The following is a 20,074-nucleotide window of genomic DNA, read 5'->3' as shown; positions in this document are numbered from 1 at the left end:
GCATATCGCCTGCCGCATAATAAACCCCCATCAGAAATTCAGCAAACGGTTGTGCATGTGTGTGAGTGTGTGTAAGAGTGTGAGTGTGTGTGTGTGTTTAACAATAATAATAATGATGGCGTCAATGCTGGTGACGTCCGGTGGTGACTGGCGACGATGGCGCTGGCAACGCATCCGCTGCTGCGGCTGCTGCTGCTGCTGCCACACGGAGGCAGCTCACGAAGCTGCCGCTGACGCTGCCGCTGCAGCTACTTGTTGGTCACATTGCGGCCAAGGATAAAATTAATAAAAGTTTGCACGAACATCGCAACGGCAATTGACTTGACGCAGAAATCGATGCCATTTAAATTGGCAAATTAATGAGCTGCCATCATGATGCACTCGCTGCACACCAAAAAATTCCACTGAATTACGCCCTCGGCCGTGCTGTCAATCTCTTGATAAGTTCATGTGACCCAAAAAAAAAAAAAACAGTTAACCAATTGATTTTTGGCCGACTCGACCCCGAGATTTGTGTTTAGTTGGCAATTAGCCAAAAGCATTAATCATACGCCTCGTTGGCCAAACTAACGCCCAGTAGCCCGCACAACGTAAACCAACTGCATTTAGCGGGCAGCAAAGTAAAGCCTACAAATTTGACCCATATTAAGTAATACAGTTAATACTGTAATTAATTAATTTAATGCCAAATCGCTTAAAGCATGAAATGAACTTCAATTTTGAGAGCTTAGCCCATTATTTTTACAACAATTGACAATTGATTTTAGTGAACTTTTTGGTATAAATTAAATGAATAATTAAACGATGGTATGTTTCTTAATTTTTATATAAATATTGGATGTTTGATGACCTTGCCAATTTTTAGTTGACAGCTTAGTCAACCCGAGGTCTAGGTTTCAACTTAAAACAAACAAGTTGTTCTAAACCTAGACCTCGAGTCAACTAAACTATTAACTTTTTTATAAACATAATAAGCAATAAGCAACAATGTATAAAAATATTAGACATTTGTCTGCTTAGCTAGTTCAAGAATCTCTCGGCTCTATGATCAGCTGACTTTGCTTGTTGTCTTGTTCCTCTTTCTAAGCTTTAATTTGTTGAGAATTGCAAGTGTGAAGCAACTGAAAAAAGTACAGACTGCATTTTTTATATATGATATAATTTCTTTTTCTTCTTATGTTGACTTTTTAAATAAAAATCAAACTTGGGACTCGTTGTGCTCTAACCTCTTGATCTTGATTTAATTTAAAGGTTCTCTTTTGCACTTTTCGAACCAGCTATTTCTGCCTTTAGGATCGATTTGTGGACCTGGTTTCCTGCATTCACAAAGCGTAAGTTTTGGTTTTAGCCCTGGTTTGTCATGCAATTGCAACCTTTTTCTATAATAGATGAAAGTTCTGCCTATCTAGATAAATAAAGTTACTTGTGCCAAGTTATTTAGACATTGGGTCAAAGTTTTCTTCACAAGTTTGGCATCAAACTATTTTTGACAGAAAATATAATTCGGTTCAGTTTTCGATTCCATCTTTTCTTTAAGATACTTTGATAAGGTTTAAGGCCCATCTTTTAGTAAACTCTACGTGGGAATTTCGGGTTTGAACCAATACAGTTCAAACCCGGTTTGCAGCCCTGTCTTAAATGCCTAAATCTCTTCTCTTATACCAACTATTGGTTCACTTTACCACTTTAGGGATTATATAATCTGTTGCCCCGTATAAAAGGATCCTTTGCCCCACATATATACTCACATAGGAGAGCGTCGGATGTGCGCTGCTGATGACCAGTTCGCTGCCGCTGTGTCGCTGCTTGCCCAGCAGCGATTGATGCAGTCGATTGGTGCCGTAGTACATCTCCCAGATGCTCGGCTTCTTGCGATGCCACTCGGCTGCGTTGTCGATCTTGTCGTGGCCGTTGCCCAGCCGCGATCTGGCGTTCTCCACGCTGAGCACGGGCTTGTGGAAGGTCAGATTGCGCTGCATTTGGGTGACCATGGTTGTTGTTGTCGCTGCCTTCAGTTCCAGCGGTGGCGTAGGCGTGGGCGTGGTTGTCGGCGTGGGCGTGGTGTCCATGGTTGTAGGCGTTAGCGTAGGCGTGGCACTGCGCGATAACGTCATGGTCTCAATATAGCACTCGGCGACGGGAAAGACCTCGGTAATGGATTTGCGTTTCATCTTAAAGTTCGGATCGCTGGCACAACGTATGCTCATGATCTGTTCGCGCACATTTAGCGGCCGGCCGCAGGTGGAGATTAGGACGCCGTCGCGCACAGTTTCGTACGTATTCAGCTGCAGTTCGCCGGCAAAGCTGCGCCTGCGCTCCAGCGCATTCTGCAGCCGCACCACATGCTGCTGGCGCCCCAGCCCGCTGCAGAGCTGGCGCAGCTCCAGCTCGCTGTGCTGATTCATGCGCTGCAGATACGACTCCAGTTCGTCCTTGAGCGTTTGTATCATGCCCTCCAGCTCCTGCGGTATATCCGTTGTGGGCGTCGGCGTCAGCAGACGGATCTTGTCGCGCACATCCTCCAGCAGTTCGCGTGTGCTCTGAAAGTGCAGCTGATCCTCATAGCGTTTCGCATAGGTCGCCGTTGTGGCCGCATGGGCCGCAGACTCGTTGTCCACACGATAGGCATCCTCCGGGCAGGAGTTGATGTATTTGGCACACTTGTAATTGTTCTCCTCGAGCTGCTCGTCGCTCAGAAAACTCGGATTATCGATGCCTGCGAGCAGCTGTTGACGGGGTCGCCTTGGCTGTTGCTGCTGCTGCTGCTGCTGCTTGGGTTGCAGCAGAAATGCATCCAGATCGATGTCGAGCAGTGAGTCATCCAGCTGCTCCAGTTGCCGCTGCTGCCGCTGTGTGGCATAGCCCTCCATAATTGTGGGCAGCTGGTTGTAGGCACGCAGCTTTTCGCCAATGTCCAGGTTGGCGCATGCGGCAGCTGGCGCTTGCCGCTCTGCTGCATGCTGCGCATAGAGGCTGGGCAAGGTTTTCAAATGACGATCCAAATTCTCAATGCTTGTCTCCAGGATGCGCAGCTTGTCGCTGTAGTGCGGCGGCTCCTGTTGGTGCTGCTGTCGCTCCTGCTGCTGCTGCTGGCTGTTGCCCGTGGCTATTTGCTCCGTTTTGTCCGCCGCTTGGTTAGCTGCCAGGCCCGTAGACGCATCTTGCATGTCCAAATGCTGACTAATCGCTGTGGTCTCTGTCGCATGGCCCGTCACTTTCGTTGGCAGCCGCAGCTGTGGCCGTTTGCTCTTGGCTTCTAGGATATCTATGACCGGTTCGCAGTAGATGTGCTCGTCCAGCGAGTATGTGGAGCACACGTGAGAGCTATAGTAACCGGACGAGCCGCTTTTATCGGTCGAATAGTGTGAGCCGCTCGCTGTTGCTGCCGCCGCTGCTGTTGGTGTTGCTGCTGCCACTGCCACTGCCACAGCGACAGATGCTGCTGCTGCTGCTGTTGTTGTTGTGTTGGTGCCCAGGCCCGAGTCCGTGGTATGTGTGCTGCTGGCATTGGATGCCGTCGAGCGTTTCTTGTTGCGCGCCGCTGTTGCCACACTGGCCACCACAGTTGGCTTGATATCGTTTGGCCTGGTCACAGATGCACCCGTCTGGCTCTCAAGACCAGCCGAGCCATTCGCGTGGATCATTGAGAGCGACGCTGTCAATGGCATTGAAGTCGTCGCATTGCCGCTGGACAAGGAGAAACATCAAAAAAGAGCACAGTGTGAGAAAAATCATTGAGAAAAGTCCAAAAAATATATAAAATAAAAAATAAAACTCTGCTGAAAGCGAAACCTCGCGCAATGAAAGTGGTTTTGTGGCAAGCGTCTTGTATGTGGGTTAGTAGTTTTCTTTACGACACGTTGTTGTTGTTGTTGCAGCAGCTGGTTTCGCTCTCGATTTGCCGCCGTTTTTTTTTGTTTGTTTGTTTGTCTGTCAAATCAATAAATCTTCCAGTTCGACGCAACTTATTTAATGCTTGTTTAATGTGCCTGGAATTCTTGACGGGGGTTGCTCGGTCTTCGAGCTAGACCAGAGCATAAATTGTTTACATTTTAACGCATTTTTAAGTGCTACCTAACAGGCGCAAGCACACACACACACACACACACACTTATACACATATGTAAAAAAAAGCAACATTTGAAATTCAACATCAAAATTCAATTCCGAATCAAAAGAAACTCGTTCTAAACAGGATTTCAGCTTGAGTAACTGTTGCAATTGGTTTTTATTATAATTTTGTTTCTTTTTTTTCGGTTTTTTTTGGCATGAGTTTCTTTAATTTTGAGCAGTTAGCTAGATGAAGCGGCGGCTAGTTTGTTAAATTCTAGTTTAATATTTGCTTACTAAGACAGGCGAGAGGTTCGAACCGGCAACCTTTTTTTTAAGTGGCCTAAGGAAGTGTCTCACTAAGACAGCTAGCTCCCAAAACTAGGAGCTCAAAAAGCTATTTCTATATATTTATCTCTTAAATCATTTTGTTATAGATATATTTGTATAGTGCATAAAAATGCTAATGCCCTTACAGTTTCGATGGTTCGAACCAGCATCTTTCTTGTGAAGGTACCTAATGCAGATGGGGACTGTAAAGAGCTACCTATAGCTCGAATGAAGGTCGATATTCTTCTGTAAATGTTTATAGTGTATAAAACTTAAGTTAATGTTCTTTAAACCTTGTAAAGGTACCGAAGGGTGCTAGGAACTGCAAATAGCTATCTATAACTCATAATGATGGTTGATATTGTTCTGTAACTATTTATGGTGTAATAAACTTATGCTAATGCCATTCCAATGTTGGTGGTTCGAACCACCAACCTTACTTTTAAGGTGCCTAAGCAAGATGGTGACTGTAAAGAGCTACATATTGCTCGATGATGGTTGATATTGTTCTGTAAATATTTATTGTGTACAACCCTACCCCTAATGCCCCATAATTTACAATGGTTTGAACCAGCATCCTTCTTGTTAGGCAGCTAGAAACTATAAGGAGCAAGCTATAGCTCGAATGTTAGTTGATATTGTTCTGAAAATATTTATAGTATATAAAACTCATGCAAACGCCCCATAATTTTTAATGGTTCGAACCAGCATCCTTCTTGTTAGCAAGCTATAGCTCGAATGTTACTTGATATTGTTCTGCAAATATTTATAGTATATCAAACACATGGTAATGCCCTTTCTGTTTTGGTATCTGGCTCACTTTAGTGGCTAGCCTTACAAGTTGACATGGATTCGTTGGCCCAGAGGCGCTGCTGTTGTGTGTGTGTTATTTAAGAACCGTTTTGTGTGTCTAACTTTGGGCAGTGGGTCAGCGGCAACCTGAAGCGGTGGAGCGCTGTGGAAAAATCGCTGGAAAATTGCGTAATAACGGTCTTCGTGTCGCTGCGCTGTCGCCGTTCTTATATAGCAACTGTGCCACGAAAATTGATAACTTGCGATCGGATCGGATCGGTTCGGTTCGGGTACGGACTTGGACTTGGGCTTGGTTTTCATTTTTTTTTAAAGGGGGAGCTGCTGGGGGCTATGCAACGGTTATTAAGACCAGCTTGTTTATCGATGCGTTTAGCTCGGTTTGTCTAGTATTTTATTTTATTTTTTATTTTTTATTCATTTTTTTTTTTTTGGCTTGATATGTAATCGACAAGGTTAACGTTCCATCGCGGCTTAGAGCATGAAATATTTTGCAATATTTGCGTATTTATTTGTGAGCCGTGTTAATTAAAATGTTCAGCCTCGTTTGCATGTCGGAACACGGGGCCGTTAGCTCAGTAACTAGAAAAGGTGCGAGTGTATATGTGTGTGCGTGTGTGTGTGAGTGTGTGTGTCCGCTAATTATTGTTGACTTGGCTGCCACAACAAATTACACTTTGGTCCAACTGGCTCTTGGTTTAGTTTTCAAACGTCCTTCTGTCGAACCAGCTAACTGTACCCAACCACAAATATATATATATATATATATACTAACTGCGTCTGGTTAATAAATCAATCAAACTAATCGCGTTTCTATTGCAGGCGATTATTTTGAATATATTTCGCACATGCTTAGCCAGCAAAGATTGCCTAAATGAGGCATTGACCCTGGCATAGCTACGCCCCGTACAATATTGAATACAAATTAACGCATCGGGCGAAACTAATACTAATGACAGCTATATAACAGCCAAATTGACCGTCGTACTAACTGCATAACATGTGTCCAATATTATGGGAAGGTTACAGCTGATGCAATACAAAATTTCGATAGGAAGAGCTGCTACTGAAAACCTTCTACTTTTCTTGCATGCACATGCACACAGCAGGGCAATGGGAAAGGGCAACACAACACAACACAACACAACACAACACAACACAGACAGACAGACAGAAGACATGAAATTCGCATAGAGTCATAAACAAGATATCAAGTTTAAATGCTCTGTATAGTGTATGCATGGTATGTGCCTTAATTGCATTAACCTTGGCTGCCATTGAAAGTAAGGATTTCTGAATGCGAAATCAAATTTGAGCCATGAGCCATGGGCTTTGTGCGCTGAGCCTGTTGCATGCATTCAAAATAACTCAAAACTGTTTTCGGCTACTCTGTTGTTTTATTTATATACATATTTTTTTGATACACTTGCAGAGGGTATTCTACTTTTTATTAGCTACTTTGTAACGCTTGTGCTTGATCAGCTGCAGTTGTGAATTAAGTCTGTCTACTTTTATGAAAACTAGTCTCTCAGCTATGAAACTATCTTCAGTTTGGTTTTTTATTGTAAACTTTTCCGTAACTGAATCTTATTCCTATATTGCACCTTCCCCCACCTTCCGATTGGCTACCTTCCCCTAATTCCACTAACCATTGAAATATAACTCAATTTGATCCTTGCGCTTTGGTATATGTACATATTTGCATATCACATTTAAGCCCTGAAAAATTCACAAAGATCGGACAATAAGAACCGAAGTTATTTGAGAATTCGTTCCCATAGCATGCGGCTAAGAAGAAGCACAGTCGCGTGTGCATATGTGTGTGTGTGTGCTTGTATGTATGTATAAGAGAAGGCGAGCATGTGTGTAACGGCAGCTCGACAGGGTTCAGGGCATCTGCTAGTCGTGCACACCCGTTTGTTTAATAGAAAACAAAAACTATATACAATAAATTGCACGATTTGATGGCACACATGTAAATATTTATATGCTGCTTGCTAGTTTCGCTTGCACATGTGTGCATGTGTGTATGTATGCACGACTCAGTTATGTATGTAGAAATATTTCAAACCAAAACTGGCTGTGACCTCCAGCTGAGGCAGAGGCAGAGGCAGAGGCAGAGGCAGAGGCAGAGGCAGTAGGCTGCCTCATATGTGGCTTCTTTAATTTCAATTAATAAACGTAATTGTTGCAGCTGGCTGCAGTTGCATTCATTGTTGTTGCTGTTATTGTTGCTGTTGCTGTTGACCGACGCGACGTCAAGTGTTTGGCAAGTCAAGTGGCTTCTGCTGCCGCTGAAAAGAGGTGAAGGCTGACGACAGGCGCCAAAAACCGCATTGCTTCGCTTGCAGCGCTTGCAACGCTTGCAACGTGCAACTTGAACTTCGCTTCATTTACATAGCAGCTTAAAACTAAACTGCCAGCTGCGCAGACAAACATATACGGATGCGGGCAGCATACCTGGCGTATGCGCAATTTGTGTGGCCCTTTGAAATGGCTCTGTATGAGCGTTAGATTTAAGCATTTTTTATTTCCACAATAGCCAGATTTAAATCAGCTTAATGCCGCGCTAATTGCCCTGGCATAACATAATTAAATTGCGTTTCGGATTTGTCGAGAGCTTGGGACTGAAGAGCGGCGCGCGCGTAATTGCTGCGTTGCGACCATAGCAAAGGGCCACTCGACGGCCGTGTTGGCCGTGAGCCGAAGGTCAGCGCAGCTCTTAGCCAGCTGTTGCCCGATGCTGCACATTTCGATGCTGTTGCAAGCCAAAACAAAGCAAAACAAAACAAAACAAAACAAAACAAAACAAAACAGTTTACGGTTTGCAACAACTTCCTGCAAGCAAAAGCAAGGCTCTAGCTTTAATTAATTTGGAGTCCAAGAAGTTAAAAAGTTAAAATTTGTGTGTGCTTAAAAGTGTCTGCAGAGCAAGTTTGGTGTAACTAGCGCTTATACTTTTCGAGTTATGCTTGAGAAAGCTTTCTTAAAATCGATGTTTATCGATATTATACATATGGAAGAGAATTGACGACATAAAATGATGAGCTTGTTCTGCGTATAGTATAAAAAAATTATGCATTTTAGGTGTCTAGCTATTTGTAGTTAATCAAGAGTGACTCAGCTTGTCGTCCTGATTAAGAATTATTCCATAACTCAGATATTAGTTAGGTGTAACTGGGTTATACTTTTTGATTGGTTAATAAACTATGTCTCAAAATCGATATATATCGATATTATGCAAATGGGAGCATAATATCGACAACATATGATGAACTTCTGCTGCGTATTGCGAGAAGGATATATATTTTAAACTTTAAGTCTCTGTTGTAGTTAATCAAGAGCAACTCAGCTTGTTGTTCTGATTAAGAAACTAAACATCTGCTCCAACTATTTTCAATGAGTTTATTGTATTAAGAGATATGGTTCGATACATCTGTTTTTGTTTAAGTTTCAGTTCATTATAAGCTTAATAAGTAGGAATTCTAGATTCGCACTCGCTCGCTTTCATAGCTTGCTGTCAAGACTTATAAGAATTCCCGTTTCGAATCCATTGGATTCCATGGCTGTCAAGACTTACCTCTGATATGGATACTTTAGCATGGCGCGTGGTAGCAAAAAGTTATCATTAGTTGGCCCCGCAACGAGGGCAACGCCGCCAAGCTCCTGTGTAGCTCCGGCTACTCCATTATTGTGACCAGCCGATGCACTTGCGCCATCCGCAGCTGATTTCTGGCCAAAGAAGGCGCCCAGCCTGTGCAGATAGGCGAACTTTGTGTGGCTGCCGCTGCTGTTGCTGTCGTTGGCCACCGAATAGCGTCCGCTGCTGGCGCGACTGTGCCTGCCCGTCACAACCACGCCGTCGCCGTCGTCGTCGTTGTCCTCGTCGTAGGGCAGCACCTCGATTGCGTCGAAGTCGTACGAATTGAAATAGGCCTGTTCCCGTGTGCGTTTCACCTGGGCCGCCTCCGTCACATGATCGGCGGATATGTCCGTGGCGGTTTTCTTGCTCGTTGCCGTTGCCGGCGAACTTTTGCAAATGGGCATGGTCAAGGCACACGCAAACACATTCAGCTCCCAAACGGGCTACGGCTCAGTCTTAACTGCAAAGATTGAGAATTGAAAATTAAAAAACTAAAATTATAAATATAAGTTAAATAATTTAAAAGGCGAAAATGGGTTTTAGGTACTAGAAAGAGCCTCGAATGAACCAAAAAATTGTTTTAAATTCCATAAAAATTATATTTTGCAAGACGTTTTCTAATTTAACAGCAGCTTGAAGCTAGAGTTAACCGCAAATTAAAAGCGTTTTATTTTTTGGCACACATTTGTGATTTGTTTGCGCGCGTTCTATTAAAAATGGTTGGCTGTGCGACAGCTTATGGCAGCCACTGTGCCTGCTGCTGCTGCTGGCACATGGCGTTGCATTAATTAGCAGGCGTTGAGGCAACGCGAACCGACCCCAAAAAAGGTCTGCCCCCCCGCCCAACTCGCCGCCAATTGCATAATGCAGCCCACGTCCTAAGCATATTTATGGCCAAAATGTTGCGCGGCTGGCAAATTGTTCGGCTGATAGCTGGCTACACTCAAAATCTCTGACTGACCCGCGATGAGCATGCATTTCCCGGCAGTCGCAACAACTGGCATATTCCACAGTCATTTCGGCACATAATTCGAAAATTGAAAATTCACGAGCCAAGTGCTAGCGATTTATGTAAAAGCCAGCCCAACTGCCCAACTCCATTGCTTCCCAGCTGGCTTGGTGTCTGACTGATGGTTATATACTTATATGATAGACAGTTAGATTTGCGGATAAGTGTGCCAAGAGTTTGCCACGTAATGCAGACACCACGCTGACAGCTTCATCATTTCTCTAGAGGATCGAGCAGAGGGGCCCAAACAACATGCTTTGTGCGGTAATCAGAGGCGGCAGGTTCACATATATTTGTTTCACATTCCCAGCCAAAGAGCTTGCAACAAGTTTGCAAATTTTCCATTGTTTAAGTTCGTGATCTTTAACTTTATTTCGTTTGCCCTTAGAATTAGTTGGGCATCAAGTTCTAATACCCTACTAAAGGGTGCACTTTGACACCCTTAGGTATATATATTCTTGATCTGGTATCAAAAACATGGCATATGTTAGCCACATCTCAAAATAATCGTGCTACTATATCTTATAGCTCTATGTAGAAAATGAGTTTCCGTATGAGTTTGAGTTTGTGTATTTTCAGCAAATGCGATCTTATACAATGCGCCTCACATAACTGCCAAGCTAAAGGCTATTTAATTGTCGGCATGCTCAATGTGTGCTCGATCCTACTTGTTAAATGCCTCATTTGATTGCTTTCTGTGGCAGCTGTGTCCGCTGCAGCAACCGCAGACTTAATGATAGCAATAATTGCAAATTAATCATCGGTCGTGTTACCATATGACGACGATGCCACTGCCGATGCACATTTGTGCCATGGTCAACGCTCGTTGGAAACTCAAGTCAAGTTGTTTTTTTCTAGTTCTCTTTGGTGACAACTCAAAGTTACTCAAAGCCGTTGCCAGTTGGCAGGTGAAAAACCAAAAGAAAAACAACAAAAACAAAAGCAAAAACAACCAAGGGAAACTAGAAAATGTACGTGAAAGAAATGTGTGCAGGCGAAGTGCCGACAAGTAAATACCCTACCCAACTACAAGTGTATACCCTTGCATTATTGTATAAGGAACAAGTTTAAGCAATTTGTCGTCGCTTCGAAGCAAAGCCTCGTACAAAGTTAAGCTGCAAATACATGAATTTCCACTTGTTTGTAGTCAGACTCGAGGCTATAATCTCTTAATGCCCTCAGCTAGGGTATTCAAGTCGTTGCCAATGTTTCGTTGCCCCTTGAAATGGGAGCAGCAAGTCAGTCGGCCTAATGCAATTTGGGCTTCGACCTGGACTTGGACTTGAAAGGGAGCCACATCAATCTTCATTTGATGGTGGGCCGCCTGTGAAGTATGCCGCAGTTCTTTAACCTCACGCGCCTGGCAAATGAGATACGACAAAAAATATGCAAATATTGCATAAATTCATTACTTAATTTAAGCTATATATAAATTGTTGTGAACGTCTGGCAACACACAGATGCCAAAAGTGTGCCGTCATGTGTCTTGATATCTCGCTAAAAATTGATTTTTGTCTTATTTGCATCATGAGCATGAACAATTAAGAGGCTCGAGCTGCTCTGGCAGCCACTTGAGGGGCGAACAGAGAACTATGTTTAGCCAGAGACGTGAGGATTTTTATTTATAGTTCAATTTTCGGTATCAGCCCGCGGCGCCTTTTGATATTTCATTTGGCGGATGATGAGTCAATTGCTGTGCAAACAGAGACATCGTTCAATGGAGCCACACGTCCGACTCTGTGGCACATAATAAGTAACAAGCGTGCAAACTACTCAATTTCCGAATGTGCCCCCCCCCCCCCCCTCCTTCGGCTCGTTTCCCTCATCACCTTGACTTTTAGTTTTGATATGCATTGAATTTATCGAGCAGGCAGTAGCCGGCGGCGGCCTAAAACAAAAGACTTGGGCGACAAACTTGTCGTCGATCAGCGAAACAATGCGACTAACCAAACAAGACTCAATCTACATGCATACAAAAAAAACAAAAAAAAAACAAAACGGGCGGCAGTCACAATAGATATATTTATCTATATCCACTTTACACTCGGCATTGCAAAACGATGTCGCAAACAAAACCACAAAAAAGCTAAAACAAAAAAAAACAGCAACAGCAAAAAATATAACGCCTTATCTTCAAACGCACAGTGGGGCAAAGTGGCTCAAGCAATAGAAAAGAAGTACTAAAATGTGGTTTATATTTCTATCAAAACTTGGTTCGAAGTCGGCCTTCAAATATAATTTCTACTAAAAAGCGAAACTCAACCAAAGAAACTTTCCCAAAATAACAGAACCAAGACACGAAATATCTTTTTCAAGAATGGAACGGTTTTAAATAAATTGGAAGATAATTTAAATAAAATTAAAGAGAGGGTTAGCTCTAAAGCATAAATAGCTTGGGCCTTTACTCTTGTTATTATTAAACTATATTTCTAAAATGTCCATTTTTTTTTATTTGACATCAACTGTAGACCCACAAGAAAAATCTAAGTTTAAGCGTTCGGCAAACCAAGTTTAAGAAGCGAACCTCAAGGGAAGAAACTGGTTCGAACTAACAAAATTGTTTTTCAGAATTAGCCCCAAAAGAAACTCATAAGTTAAAGGCTGTGAAAAACAAAGTACAAACGGAACCTAAGGCTAGGAAGCTGGCCCAAATCGCGAATCGAACTATCAAAATTATTGTTGTGGCTGACAACTGTAGAGGGTATATTAAATTTGTCAAGAACTATGTAACGCACTGAAGGAGACATCTGCGAACCCATAAGGTATATATATTCTAGATCAGCATCAACAGCCGAATGGATATAGTCATGTCCTTCTGTCCGTCCGCCCGTCTGTCCCTCCTTCGTCCATCTATCCGTCTGTCTGTCTGTGTGTCTGCCTTTCTGTCTGTTCTGTCATGCGAACTAGTTTCTCAGTTAAAAAGTTATCTTGATGAAACTTTGCATAGGTCCGCCTTTCTGTGGCAGTACATACATACATCGGAACCGGACGGATCGGAGCACTATATCAAATGGCTGCCTGTAGGGACAACACTTTTGACTATCGAGATATCCGTTATTTATTCCCTATGCTCCTCATATATATGCAAAACCTTATCCACATCGGATAACTATATCATATCTATATCATATAATAGAAAAGTAGCTTCTTGTATGGAAAACTTTTTTGTTTAGCAAGTTATTTTGATATCTTATCTAAAGGTAAAACGCATAATTGCCAATTTTATGCCAAATATTTATATGCAATTGTGACACTATGCGTGGCGGACAATATTTGCTAATGTTAATGTTAAACAAGTCAAAGCAGGCTGCAAATTTAAAGACAATAAGCTATCTGTGTGGCATCTTGTTGTTGTTGTTGTTGTTGTGGCATCAGCCACTTGCCATTGTTGCAGCCATTTTCAAACGCAGCAGGCCGCCTGAAGACGCAACATTGTCCCAACGCCTTGTTGAACAAAAAAAAACGCAGGCTAAATGAAACCGCAGAAAAGACTTTAGCTAAATTATGCAAGTGGTTTTGACTCATGAATGGGCTTTCAAATTCGAAAAATATTATCAAAGTGCAGATGTTAAATGGCCGTAGCATGGCGCACATGCTGATCATGTGGGAATTGGTGGCAACTTTACGGCCCGTTGCACCCACAATTTGGCGGCACACTCGGACGACGCCGCAGACGCCGACGCCGTTGTCATTGAGGTGTTCGCAACTGTTGAGCCGAATGGCCGTTATTAGTGCGCACAAAACCTTTAATTAGTCGGACAATGTAAGAGCCAAAGCGACATTTTGCAATGCCCGATTGCGACAAAGACACACGAGAGACAAGCGCGGCCACATTTTGCAATTAATGCGGCTGAACTCCGCTAATGCCATATTATTATGAGCCAGCAAGTGTGTGCGAGAGTGTGTGCGAGTGTGTGTGTGCCTGATAAAAACTCAGTGGGTTAATGTTAATTGCAGGCACACTATTCGCGTTTTTGTACGCCTAATTGCATGGCTTTTGCGGCGATGTGGAAAGCGCCTTTTGCTTTTCCACGAATAACAAAACGGCAAACAAATATAAGTCGACTTTTCAATCCGAAAATCGTTTGTGATTCAGTTCTTGGCAGCTCTTCTTTTCCGCTTGCTCCAAATTGTGGCACTCGGCCTGACAATATATGTATGCTTGTTCCATTGTGGCCAAACACGACAAACACTACAAAACACGAGTAGCTAGGGCCAAGTGCCCACTTGTCAGCAGGCTGAGAGCATGTTGCCTGCCTGGCTTGCAACAGCAAAAAAAAAATAACTAGAAAAATACAACCAGACACATCCCCGCATTTATGTCCTCCGTGCACTTTAGTGGCACTTGGCCACAACAGCCGGAGCAAGTGCTGCAAATACGCACTAAATGCAACTGCAGGTCCTTTTTTTTTCTATCATTTTTTTTTAATCTTAACTCAAGCGCACTACAAAACGCAGCTGTGTCTGTATTTGTATCTCTATCTGTATCTGTGTGAGCTAAGCTGCAAATGCTTTGGCATGCGGCTAAAAAAAGTTGTGCATTTTATGAATATGAGACATTTTTGCTTTTCACTAATTCCCCTTTTACCCTAAACCCATTCAAATTGGGTACAAAGGGTATCATGTTGCTATGCAAATTACATTGAAGGATACGACGACAAACTGAGTCGATCAAGCAAGAGATTCGTTTAACTTGGTTAAATAAGAGCAAGATAATTGAAACTTTTAAATATATATTCTCTTGAACCATACACAGAACAAGTTTATCATTTTTTGTTCGACATCTAGTCCCGTTTTTTATAATAACAATAAATCTAGATTTATGAGACATGTTTTTTTAAGTATAACTCGAAAATTATATAAGCTGGATACACCAAACTTGTTATGTAGCTTCTCGTCTAGTCTATACAGATGATGAATATTTTATTTTTTTTAGCTACCTCCCCCTATTCCTTTTAATATTAGAAAAGGCACTCAATTTTATTGGTTGACCCTTGCGCTTTGGTATATGCACACTTTTGTGTGCCTTATTTAAGCCCTTAAAATTTCATACAGATCGGACAATAGACTCCGAAGTTACGCTAGAGTTCATTTTCCAAACATAGTATGGGACTAAGGAAAGAAGAAGCACAATCGCAGCTAGGCAGAGGCTTGCCTGAGTGCCTGTGTGTATGTGTAGAAGGTAGCCGAGGGTATCTTCCAGTCGGACACGCTTTAACTTTTACAAATTCCCGTACAATTTATGAATGGCCGTAGGTTTTTTTATTCTAACTCTGCAATTTCTTTTGAAATTGCGCGCAGCTTTCGAAAAGAGACTTTATATAATATATAAGCTGTGGCTTTTTATGTGCGAGAGACTTACACGAGTAGATTATCATATCAGGCAAATCAAAAAAAGGAGAAAAAAATTAAAATAAAGTGCGAAAGTTGTGAAAAGCAGTCTGGTCACACTGGAAAAAGGCGTTTGGCCTGTCGTCGCCTGGTTATAAATCAGCTGGATTTGTGGTCCGCTCTTGAAATGCATGTCTAATTAGTTGCAGATAAAAATATACAAACATGCAAACACACACATTTATACAAGTGTGCACACCCAAACACACACACACACACACAGACACGCACACAAATCCATTCCAATGTCTGGCCATTCTATTTTTGGGCGAGTGCTTCTGCTTTTTGGTGGAGTGTTATTGATGGCCAACAGCATCTGGCCACAAGGTTAGCTTCGGATTGGAACGCATCGTTCTTCAAACAAGACAATCTCTGGTTACAGCAAAAAACGAAGCCAAGCATTTTGAGAATTTGGCAGCTTTGTTGCTGATGTGGTGGAAGTGAGGCTGGTCACACTTCAAAGTCAGTCAGCGCCTCAAGGGCAAGGTTCCGTTTGGGCTTTGCATAAATTTTCAACTCCATCTACATATTGTCCACAGTTCTAGTGCGAGCCCCACTCATAACTGCACATGACACACACTCAAACACACACTCATAGGCACACACATTTCCAATGCTGCCCCCGGGCCCATTTACATAATCTTCGACTTTGACTCTGGGCTCGTTTCTGAGCGTGGCTGCCTGTTGCGATTTATTGGCTGCCAGTTCGGGCCTTAGTTGATTGCCAGCCTCCGCTCTGGCTCTTGGCCATATTTATAACCTGCACTTAATAAAGCTCGTTCAATTTTATAACTTATTTAAGTTATTTACACGTCGCTTTGGCTATTTTTATTCAATTTTCATTTTTATGGCAACTCCAAACTAACTTAATGGCCAAGCGCTAAATAATTAAATAAATCATATATTAATAATCGCGCCAGTAATGCGCGTTGTTTAAGGGCCTTCGGCTAATTAAAAGCATATATACATATGTATATAAAATGGGAAATCTCCGCGTATTACGCAAATATGCTGTTACATCCATTAGATATGCGATTTATCTTTATGTAATTAGCATTAAACATACGCGTTCTTACGATGTGCATTTTGCATAGACGCAAAAGGCAGAAGTCTCGGCTATTTCGATTAGCGCTTGGCATAGTTTATATTTCTTTTATGGTCTATTAATGGGAAACACTTATGCCCGCACGGCTCATCTATTTATACTCACAACACAAAGTAATAAAAAAAATACACAAATGAATTCATAATAAAAGATTGAAAGCAAGCTCTAGCTGAGAATGACCTGGCTGTTAGATACCTAGTAGATAAAACTTATGAATTACTCTTCATTGGATACAGTCAGAAAATCAAAATCTTATGAAAATCGCATAGAAGGGCGATATTTGTAAAAGGGCGTAAAAAAGACTGCAAGGCGAAGTTAAGTTTATGAAAATCGCAAAGAAGGGCGATATTTGGAAAAAGTCGTTAATAGGACGGGGAAATAGTAACAGTTAAGGCAATAAGCGGACGAGAGTGGGAGAGAGAGAATGGAAGTGAGAGAGAAAGTGGAATAGAGAGGGAATATACAAATTCCTAGGTAATGAAAACTTACATGAAAAGGCGCTGATATAAAGAAGAAGATATAATTTAAAGCAAATCCACAGAGCTTTCAAATATCTATCTACTAGTCTGACATACCCACTTGTTAAAGACAGAGGGTATACAAATTTGAACTTGAAACGTAGATAAAAAGGCGCCCTTTGAAATGAGCATCCAAAAAAAATTAAACAAAATATATATCACTTGACATTGTAAATGAGAAGAGAGTGGAACAAAAGCAAAGAATTGTCGAGCGAGCATCCGGAGTAGGAAAACAAAACCATAAAAAAGACTTATGATTAAGAAGACAATCCAACGATATGATGAGGTTTCGGTTTTGAATATGTTTCTCCATAGATCCGAGTGCTCCATATGCCTGAGTGTGCTCGCATAATCGTTTATTCGTATCGTTCAGAGCCAAGGTCAATATCAGTGGCAAAGTCAACGAGACGGCACTCGCCGCTCCAAATGCAAAAGTCTCTCTGGCAACGGCAGAAATCCACACGCACAAATCGGCACAGCACATTTGACATTTAATTTTCGGTTCATCTCATGACTCAATGGCCCAGCTGGAGCCAAAGACCTCAAATGAGACCCCCCCGGCCCGAGAGCCGCAAGATTAAAGACCGCCGATTGCTGCAGCAACAAGTGCTACGATACGTGTACGATATTCGGTAGTCAGTATACGATATTCGGTAGCAACAGGTGTAACTTATTGCCTGGCATTTGGGCGTTGTTGGGCCTGAACTTGAAATTGTGTAATGCCCCACAGAGCAACACAGCAATAGTTGGCCAACAAAAACACAACAAAGCCGGCCGGAAATTCGCGTTTTTGGGTCAAGCAGCGGGCGCTACTTTTTTTAATTGACACGAAAATCATCATCTCTATTTATAAGAAATTGTTTGTTGTGACTGACTGATTCAGTTATGAATGATTACAGTCTACTGTAGTTCGTTTGCGGATTCACGTGATTAGGATTCACGGGTTTTGGGAAATTCCGTCCGCAAGTGTGAAAAGGTACATACAACTTTCGGTAAAACCTGGGTGTCAGAGATTGGGTGAGCAAACTCTCGGGCTTTATACTCATTGCCAAAGATCCTTATAAAAAAATGTATGTATGAGAAAGTGTTTCGCTCTTTTCGCAAATTCCAGCCTTTCTAGGTGAAAAAGGGGCGTCAAAGATCGGGTGAGTGAACTTTCGGGCATAAACTTATTTTGAAGAATGCTTATTAAATAATAAAAATAAAGTCGAACTTTCCTAGGTGAAAAATGGGTGTTAAGGATTTGTAGGGTAAAGGTGTAAGTTATTTTCCACCCACAACTGTGGAATATTGGGGGAAATCGGTTGTATTTGACTTATTTCGTACCAGGCGCTCTTTCTTAAGCCCACAATCATATTTATATGCATATATTGATTTTTATTTTATCTGAAGTTATATCTATATATGTATATAGAAATATCTGATTATATATATGTGCACTTGCGCCATTCAAAACTAATCCCAATCAGATACAGTCCATCAAGTTCGGCTGCCAATTAGTGAAACTTTTGTTTTCGTTTACATTTTGCTTTATGCATATTTTAGGCGGGAACCCTCCCCCCCCGCACACACACGTGTCCAGCCCATCGTGTCTGAGTTAACAACAAATTGCCAAAGTAACTCTAGACTCGGTTTATACCATTAAGGCCCAATATCAAACGGGTATATGCGCACTTCTTGCTTTTTACAAGTCATAATTTGCAGACGAAATGTCTTAACTAAATTACATTTTGATAAGCATTCCTTTGATGTTGTTGGGTTGCATGTGCTTTAAGATATCCATAGTTGTGGGGAAAGGGTATTCTGTTAGTCGAGTTCGTTTTTTTTCGATTATTCGTCTAGCAATAATCAACAAGAAAGAGTGCAACATTTGCATGCAGCGCGTGTTGCCTTTGTCTGTGGCTTGTCATTTTGTGGTCTATTGATGCTGCACACACACACACACACACACACACTCGCACACTCGCACACACACTCGCATATCCACCAGATTGACAGTAGTTATATTTACATTGTGATCTTTTGTCTTTGGCTGTCCACATGCTAATGTCTTTTGTAAAACTGGTTTAATGCCGCATTTAAATGTTTTCATCGCTTTTATTTGTCGCTTTTCATGCCAATTTGTGCGTCCGACTGGGCTTTTTATGATGAAAATTAGCTGCATACTCATGCATATTACTGGGTTTCTGGTTCAAGTCTATGCCCCATTGAGGCATTGTCTCGTCGAACAATTAAAGCCCAATTTAAATCAATCGAAAGTTGATATATATCGATGTCATGGATGAGCCCCCCTCCCCCCTCCCCCTCCCCCTTCCCGCCCGCCTGAACTTGAGCAAAGTTAATTCAATTAAATATATGTTTATATTCGTTTGAACTCGGGTGAGCTATGAACTGACTGCGGACTGTGCGAAGTTGTTTTTACTTCAATTCTGGTTTTAGCATAGAAGTTGGACAATTTCACAGTTAATTAGTCGACACAAGTCTCAATTTATTGCGTGTGTTTGTTTTTTTGGGCGCCTTCTAAGCAGGAGCTTATTTCATTTAAGACCGAGACTATCGATCAGCTTGGCATACATTAAATAATTAAATGGCACAACATGCTATTTAAGAGCCCATTTGTCAACCAGTTGCCAGAAAAATCGAAACTATTAAGAAAAACAAAATCTATATCAAATATCAACAGAACTCCAAATGCGAAAACTAGTTTACCAGCCCAATTCATTAGCCAAATATTATAATTTATATGCGCAGATGATGAAGTGCTTCAACTTTGGAGGCAACCCTCGTCTCCGAATTAACACCGTGATCACATTTTGCAGTGCATTATTTATTCATATGTATAAATACCATATAATACTTAGTTTTTGGCTAAGAAGAAACGTGTTTCGATTCTTTGTGCTTATCATCGGCCCGTTGACTTTTTGTATATTTCTTAAATTTATTTTTGTGTTTGTTTGTTTCGCTTTTTGTGTGTTGTTTTAAGTATTTAAATGTTTTTTCATTGTTTTTTTTTTTTCTTTTGCTGTAGCTAATTCCGGTTCGACGACCCTTTCACTTATTAGAGCGGCGCGAATTCCACAAATTCACAAATAATTGAATTCAGATCTGATTTGGCATATATATGCATACAAAGATCTGATTTAGCTTTAATCAGCTGCAAACCAATTGGGCCACATTCCCAATTCAAGTGCCACACATCGTTAAGCAAATAAATACAA

At 41.8% G+C, this 20,074-nt stretch overlaps 2 protein-coding genes across 2 annotated transcripts in view; one reads left to right on the top strand and one right to left on the bottom strand.

The window, feature by feature from the left end:
• The window catches only part of Dgk (diacyl glycerol kinase 1), an 85,471-nt gene that overhangs the window by 5,434 nt on the left and 59,963 nt on the right, over positions 1 to 20,074 (top strand). The gene's annotated exons all lie outside the window — the stretch shown is intronic.
• The window catches only part of LOC135434962 (uncharacterized), a 32,044-nt gene that overhangs the window by 7,779 nt on the left and 4,191 nt on the right, over positions 1 to 20,074 (bottom strand). The window contains exons 2-3 of the mRNA XM_064691791.1: positions 8,771 to 9,293; positions 1,749 to 3,687 (exon numbers count right to left, since the gene is read on the bottom strand). Coding sequence (XP_064547861.1) covers positions 1,749 to 3,687; positions 8,771 to 9,237 — 2,406 coding nt within the window. The 5' untranslated portion in view covers positions 9,238 to 9,293. The remainder of the gene's footprint in view (positions 1 to 1,748; positions 3,688 to 8,770; positions 9,294 to 20,074) is intronic.

The sequence above is a fragment of the Drosophila montana genome, unplaced genomic scaffold (assembly GCF_035044405.1).
Source record: "Drosophila montana isolate Dmon_TW-CO22-7 unplaced genomic scaffold, ASM3504440v1 contig_3468_1, whole genome shotgun sequence".
Classification (NCBI taxonomy): domain Eukaryota; kingdom Metazoa; phylum Arthropoda; class Insecta; order Diptera; family Drosophilidae; genus Drosophila; species Drosophila montana.
This window is presented reverse-complemented; position numbering and strand designations above follow the sequence as displayed.